The sequence below is a fragment of the Pundamilia nyererei genome, unplaced genomic scaffold, assembly GCF_000239375.1.
Source record: "Pundamilia nyererei isolate P.nyererei 1_Seehausen unplaced genomic scaffold, PunNye1.0 scaffold00130, whole genome shotgun sequence".
Classification (NCBI taxonomy): Eukaryota; Metazoa; Chordata; class Actinopteri; order Cichliformes; family Cichlidae; genus Pundamilia; species Pundamilia nyererei.
The window spans coordinates 505,752-513,456 of record NW_005187531.1 but is presented as its reverse complement, the minus strand read 5'-3'; the positions used below and the strand labels follow the sequence as shown (position 1 = coordinate 513,456).

The 7,705-nt window shown below is 38.0% G+C and overlaps 1 protein-coding gene across 1 annotated transcript in view; it reads right to left on the bottom strand.

Moving 5' to 3' along the window:
• Positions 1-7,705, bottom strand: part of LOC102211237 (plexin-C1-like) — a 43,435-nt gene that overhangs the window by 12,200 nt on the left and 23,530 nt on the right. Inside the window, exons 15-27 of the mRNA XM_005743364.1 lie at positions 7,377-7,499; positions 6,025-6,159; positions 5,850-5,950; positions 5,665-5,770; positions 5,423-5,585; positions 5,175-5,277; positions 4,911-4,986; positions 4,482-4,523; positions 4,237-4,370; positions 3,548-3,727; positions 1,655-1,763; positions 759-938; positions 507-674 (exon numbers count right to left, since the gene is read on the bottom strand). Coding sequence (XP_005743421.1) covers positions 507-674; positions 759-938; positions 1,655-1,763; positions 3,548-3,727; positions 4,237-4,370; positions 4,482-4,523; positions 4,911-4,986; positions 5,175-5,277; positions 5,423-5,585; positions 5,665-5,770; positions 5,850-5,950; positions 6,025-6,159; positions 7,377-7,499 — 1,620 coding nt within the window. The remainder of the gene's footprint in view (positions 1-506; positions 675-758; positions 939-1,654; positions 1,764-3,547; positions 3,728-4,236; positions 4,371-4,481; positions 4,524-4,910; positions 4,987-5,174; positions 5,278-5,422; positions 5,586-5,664; positions 5,771-5,849; positions 5,951-6,024; positions 6,160-7,376; positions 7,500-7,705) is intronic.

Here is a 7,705-nt window from a genome sequence, read left to right as displayed (position 1 = left end):
TGTTGTACAAGGATAGTTGACGTTATGTTAAAAGCAAAGAGCAGTTACATCATGCATCCATTCTGATTGATTGTGCTCCGCGTGAAGCTCAGTGAATAAGAATATTTATAGCACTATTTGTCTTTGAACCTAATCACTTGATATTATATCTGAAAGATATCATTTCAGTGCCTAAACCATTAGCAGAGTACTGCACCGTGGAGCTCTTATCACAATGATCCAGTCTTTAAGTGATGACATATGAACCCTGCTTCCTGGTCCAAACCTCTCCATGTTAATTAAAGCTGTTGTGTTTTTAAAGTGTTTTAATGCTTTGTATCTTGTTCTGCTTAATCTGAACAATGAAAGAATTTAGACAGTTTTTAACTCTCAGTGTTTGTTTGACTTTGGGACCTGAAGTGGAGTTTGGACCCAGAAATGGCTATTGATGTCAGTCTTAAAGACTGGATAGGTATGTTTGTCTGTCCATAAACAGTGCCTCGTGTTAGTATGAAAGAAAGATTTACCAACAACAGCTGAAATTCAACGTCGGGTGGGTTTTTAACCTCACAAGTGAAAGAGTGAGTCTCATCACTGGTTTTGTTTGTTTCCATGGCGCAGCGGTATTCCTTACTGTCTTGAACGCCCCACACTGCTAACTCTGCTGTTGTCATCTCCAGTTTATCGGCTTTTTTCTAAAACAACAACACAAGCAAAGACTGATGTTCTACGAGCTGATGTCACATGTTTGTGAATGTGCGATTTAAAACATGCATTACCCGTATAGTGATGTGAACACTGTTTCCTGTCCTTGTGGCTGTGAAGCTGATAAACTCAGGGTCTGGATAGTAGGACATGTTTGTGGAGCAGGCCAAGGTTTGATTAGCTACTTTCAAAAACACAGTGCTGCTAGAAATCCCAGGACTGTTTTCAGCTGAAGGTGAGTCATAGGTGAGACTCTGCAATGAATTACATTTTCATATAAATCATAGACTCTTTATATAGCTAGCATGGTATGGTCATGATGGTGACATGATAAACTTAATGTCAATCACAGAATCAGAAGCGCCTCAACATCTATATTTCTAATCCAATCCAATCCAACTTTATTTATATAGCACTTTTAAAAACAACAAGTTGACCAAAGTGCTTTCCAATAATAAAACAGAGATAGCAGTTAAAGAGAGATAGCAGTTAATGATGATTCAGCTTCTCTCCATAACTTGTTTTGTGCCAAATAATCTTACCGGTTACCCTCAATCTTCAACAAGGTGTTTATTTTAATCTTGCCTTTTTATTTTAATTTGACTCCCAATAAAATGTAAGTGATTTTTCTGATTACTGCATTTTTGTAATATCGTTGTTTTCTGAAACAATTCAACTTGATACACTACAGGAAAACTACAATGTGTTTATTGGGGTTTTTTTCATTTGATTTTTAGACAGTACATGCTAACACAGCATAGAGTGTGGGGTTCAGAGCTGTTTTGGTGGCACAAAAAGAGGATGGTTATTATTGTTGTGTTATCGGTTAAGGGTAAGCTTCAAGCTGCAAGTCTGTGCATATGTACAGATGACATACTGTAAGAAGATTACTCAAGAGCTTTGGCATGCAGTGAGAGGGTGTATGTCATGTATAATAACTGTACTGGACACTGTGTGTGTACAGACCCACCTGGTAGCTGCTGTTTTTGGGAAGTGCAACTTCCTGCATGGCATGGCTGTGTACAATGCCTTCAACAAACTTCAGGTGGGACCCTCTGACTGTGATCTTCCTGTTCCCACTGCAGGACACAGAGAGCATCATTTTAGTCACAGCAGAGAACCTTTCAAAATAATTTTGATTACAGTGACTCCAGTGTTGGTCAAGTTACTTGAAAAAAGTAATCAGTAACTAATTACTGATTACTTCCCCCCAAAAGTAATCCCGTTACTTTACTGATTACTTATTTTCAAAAGTAATTAATTACTTAGTTACTTAGTTACTTTTTAAAAACACGATTTACAACCTGAAGAGGTGATAAAGCGATAGATCTTTCAGCCCAATTCTACTTTTTCTGCATAATCCATCATACAAAATGTAATCAAATGGAAAAGTCTCTTTTTTTTTTAACTTGTTTTATCAGTTTTAATCTTTTAACTTTATGCATCAAGCAAAAATTTAATTATATGCAACATTCTCTGACTGGAAGAAATTTGTTTAACATTTAAACCTATTCCAGCACATAAAATAAAATATTTTTTGTGTTTACACTCACTCTTTCAAATAGATGCACAGCATAAAAATAAATAGAAAATAAATAAAGTCAAAGACTAGCGGTCCTGTTGCTCTATTTTCACCTGTAAAGCAGGACTGTGGTAGGCGGAGGTTTACCCTGGTGCAGGTGTGCCGCGGTCAGTTGAAGAATCCGCGAGTTTCTCTGTGAATTTCCCATTACGTCGTAGCGCACTCGGTGCTTATTTAGGGGTTTTTTTCGCTGTAAAAAGAAGTTTTCTTCCCACGCATGATGGACGCTAATGTTTTTGTCACTTTTTATGGAATCAAACTCAAAGTAAGGTCAGTACTTCCACGCTTTAAACGCTGCACGCTCATACTCTCTCCCACAATCAATATGTGATCCACTGTTGATCTGCACACAGCTGTTGTCACTAACGGCGCACTCGCTTACGTCACTGTCATGAGACATTCTCGCAAAAAAATCACGGTTTTAGTAACGCAGTAACGCTGCGTTCCTACGGGAAAGTAACAGTAATCTAATTACCGTTTTTGCAATAGTAATCCCTTACTTTACTCGTTATTTGAAAAAAGTAATCTGATTACAGTAACGCGTTACAAGTAACACGTTACTGCCCATCTCTGAGTGACTCTAATTTGACAGCAAAACAATAGTTGACCACTGCTACTTGAGTCTATATATTATATAGACTCAAGTAGGTTACTCTTATATGTATTTGAGTATATATAAGAGCAACCTGAGGAAAATGAATTTTCAGAGCAAATGTTGGGACTGCGTAGGTGTTTAGATATTATGCTGCAGACCAAAGTGTCTGATGGACTGAAACAAAGCATTAATTGATCACAGTAGTATTATTGGAGAGTTTAAGTACCAAACCAACGTGGTGGATCATTTCTTAATGGAAGAAGAAAATGCAAGATAAAAAAGAAGACTTCCTATGCAATACCAGTATGTGTGACCTCTGTAGAACGAGAAGGTTTAGTGTTTGTGAAAAAAGCTGAGAAAAAAGAGCAGATTTTAGATCCATTTTCTTTGGCACAGTGGTATATTTGTGATAAACAAGCAAGTTCTAGTTTCAGAAGACAATATGTTACAGGCAGTGCACTGCTTGTGTCACTTTAGGTGTGCTGCAGCTTCTGTGAAAGTTTCAGTTCCTCTGCCTCATAGTTTGGTACTAATAACTAAAGTGAACTTGGGTATTTTTTCAGGTGACCTGTTCCCCAAAAACACAAGTTCAACACGAGTTCCTCTTAATCATTCGAAGAAATTAACATTATCTGTTTTCACAACATCTCGGCTTTGTTGGGTGGTTTTAGTTAAATTAAGTGTACCTTATCCAGCTGCTGCTTGGAGTAGCGTTTGTACAGGATGGTGATGACAAGTATGTGATGTTAGCTTCGCCGTGGCAACTACCATCTGGGAGGAGAACACATACATTGACCACACCTTTGATATCTGTGCTGGGAATGTGGAACGTCACACTGACACCAGAGTTGTCCCAAACAGGAGACCTGACCAGAACACACACACAGAGCGAGAAAAGTCATCACTAAGATCATCATATTATGCAGAAAATCTGAACACAGACAATAACTGATCAGTAAAATCTTCCACAGTATAATTAAAGATTTGTTTGTATGAAGAAATGTGTTTTCCAAACTTAACGCATCTACTGTGATTATAAAATATCCTGAGGAATCCTTTTAACACAGCAACTGACAGCGATGGACTTCTTCAAAGCAAAAGCACAGGAAGCACGGCGGAGTTTCAGTTTTCCACTCTGATACCAAACAGTCTCTCTGAGCACCGACACTGAGAGGCAAATAGTGCATCACTCGTACCTGTACTTTCTGCAGCCTCTTCCAAAGCTAAAAGCTGTAAAGCTAAAGTTTTTTTTTTCAATTGTCAAAATTAAATTGTAGAATATTCAGTTTTAAATATGTCTCCCTGTTTGGAATTGTTTCTTTAATAAATTCTTTCTAGTCCAGGAATCATCTTAGTTATCTGTAAAGTGACTCACTCTTTTGGAGCACAGTCAGTGTGCGTCTGGATCCTCACTCCTGACACGTCACCAAGGTTATGACCTAATAACACAGCATGGTTTGTGCCATACAACGACACCACATTGGGAGTGATGGAGAAGATCTCTGGGATCTGAAGGTGAAACAAAAAAATAATCAGATTAAAATAATTTCCTTCTTCTGCCATTAAAACCTCTACTGGATCAGTATCAGAAGAACAATAAAAAAACAGCATTACACTCACAGAAAAGTTCTTCCCAGACTCCAACGTTTGGCAAACACTTTCCTGTAGCAGAGAATGAATTTAGCCTTGAATCACAACACTGTGCAGATTCTTTTAGAGCTGATCTCAGACATGTTGTAGCTAACATTAGCTTTGTTCAAAACGTTTAAATGGTAGGAAACAACTAACCTGAGTATTTCCATTTAGAAACTGAAGTGAATCATTTTACAATGAGGGAAATCTAAACTCTATTCATCAACTAGTCTAGCCTCATGACCTACTGCAAATGACACTGAAGAAAATCTGAATTTTTAAGCAGAGTTTATGTCTCACTTTCTACACATTTACGCAATATTGTTGGATTGGAAATGTTCCATACAACAAATGCACAACATGAAATGTGAAAAACTGCTACAGAAATCCATAAAAATACGATAGTTTCATTATTACATCAGTCTCTCCTTGGTTAGCCCAGGAACAGCTGTTTCTGCTCCAACCACAACCAGCCTTGATACACTGCTGACACCTGAACAGAAAACAATCATATAGGATCAGAGGACTTTGAATGTGCCTCATAGAACTACTCATAAGATTCACTTATTTTATTTCATCATATTTATTTTGTATGACTAGGACATGGTTATTTTATAAGTCATGGGAATGATTATTTCAGTCTATGATTATTTGTTATCTTTATAATCTGACTGGACTTACAAGATAGAAGTTGGAGGTCCATGGATGTCAGAGCAGTTGGTTAATTTCATTTGTTCTGACAGGAGTATTTTTCCAAGCCTAAACTTTACTGTGACATGCAGGCCTGTAAAATAAATATATATATATTAAATGATGAATTTCAAATGAGTTGGACCAATATATAATAATAAACAACAAAAGATTCAACTCAATTTGTTAAATGTTTCAAATCAATACATTCCTGGGATTATTTATCAAAAGTGACAAACCATCAGGAGGAAGTGTGTGATCAGACAGGTAGCAGGTGCACTGGGGGAACCGTGGAGGGTTATTCCCAATACAAAGGTGGCCAGAAATTGCAGAGAACTGGCAGGTGAAGTCAGACGATACTTTCTGGCCCACAGTCAGGTGTGTGTGGATTTTCAGTGAGATCTAAAATCGGAAGGACATAACTGAACAATAAATGAAAACCAGAAATGATCACAGTCCCGAGTGTGTTTGTAAGCTGTACCTGTCCGTTTGTGTCCTTTTCAACTTTGTGGGAAATCATTTTGTGTTGGGACTCATCAGGAATGGACAGCCAGTCTGAATCTGTGCAGTCATCTTCAAATGTGCAGCTGGGAGAAGAAGAAGAAGAAATGTTCACCAAGTTCAGAATAGTTTGAAGACGTCAGCTGCAGATATTGTTTCTCTCACCTGCTTTTAGAGCCACACCAACCACAGTATGGATCCTGTGCAGACCAACACTCCTGCACATTTGTGTACGTGCTGCAGTTTGACACAGGAACTCGCTTCACCTAGAACAACAAACACTTTAAAATGCAGCACAGGTACATGTGACGTTAAGATAATCAGTAAATAATATAAGTACCTGGTTTGTAAATGGCACATACACATGTTTATGACCCACTGGATCCAGATGCAATTTGAAAAACACTTTGTGGTCATCACTGGTCCTGTAGAGCACCGTGGGACAGGCAGCGTGATACTTCCTGTCCACAGACAGCTGACAACAAGAAGGTGATTATTTCTGAGACACTGTACTATTGTTTCTGTACTCAATGTTTTTTCTTCATTTATTTAAAATAAAATGCTTTGTTTATTGGTTTGTTTTTCTCAAATCAGAAGTATCAGAAGAGTGATTAATCTGTTTATACCTTGTTTCATGGGACAGTAAGCAGAATTTAAATCATCTGCAAATATACAGTATTGAGCAATATTTAATCAAAAAATCATGCAGAGACAATATATCAAATGTTAAATGTTACAACTTGCATTCAGAAAAACCATACAGCTTCTACATCCCCATCATCAAGTTAATCTTTGTTTCATCTTTCCAAAGAATATTTTCCAGGTCAAAGCCAACTGTTTGAGGTCTCGTGTCCTTCCTGTCAATAAGTGCAAAATTGTTTTTTGTATTTACATTCTTGAAGGCATCTCTTGATTTTAGAGTTTGATAAAGAGAGGTTCGAGACAGGTTAGTTCAAGACTAACCAATGAAACAATGCAGAGATTATCCACTGTAATGACCTTCTTCACTTGCACTTACATCTCTTTGGAGACCAAATGCTGAGTTCCAGTAAACAGGTTATAATATATTCTACTAAATAGCTAAATAAAGAACAAAGAATTCCCCACTCACTATTCTCATACTGTTTCCCTGCCTCTGAGAGTACACCTTTAATGGTTCAGGACTGGCTTCTATCTCTCTGGTATACGTCATTCAAGTGGCTGGCCAAAGCTGTGAGTCTTTGCGTGGAACACTCAGGTATGGACAGCTTGCTGCACTTATTAGCCATCTTGTTCTTCAACTTATCTTTTTGCATCTCCAGTAGTTGGCTAACTTCCCTCTGTGCTGACTTAGCCTCTATATTTGTGTTCTGCCTCATCAGTCTCTAGTTTTTATAGCAGTTGCTTCTTCCAGATGTTGGAACACTGAGCAACAAGTTGCTTTGTCATTAGTATAGATGTCGTGTGCCAAAGAATCCTCAAGTCCCACATCCTCTTCATGTAACCTCTTCTGCTGTGATTACTTGCTTAGTAGCATTCCAACTGCTCTCTATTCTCAGCAGTTATCGACATTTGCCTTTGTATTCCAGTTGCAAACACACTCATCAGTGTGTCCTGGTTCCTCAACACCTGATGCAGGCCTTGTTTATCAGAATGACTTTTGAGACCGTATGGTATTCAATTTCATATATAAAAAATTCCTTAATTCCTTACCTTAATGAGCAGCCCATCTTCTGTCCAAATATAGAAAACCATCCAGGCATTCTGCCTCACTGCCAGCACTGAGGTCATGTAGCTTTGCCTGAAGAGGACTGCCTTTGGTTTCAGGATCTTTGGCTGACGCAAACAAAACATGAGAAACCAGAAGACGTGAACACTACTACTACTGAAAGCCTTATTGAAGCATCTTGCTGCGTTATTATCAAACTGACCCAAGTTTATTGATGTTATCTTTTGATAGAAGAATGTATGTGTGTGAGAGTGAAAGAATGAATTTTGGCTTGTACGGCCCCTCATATTAATGTTTTACTTGCATCACTGAC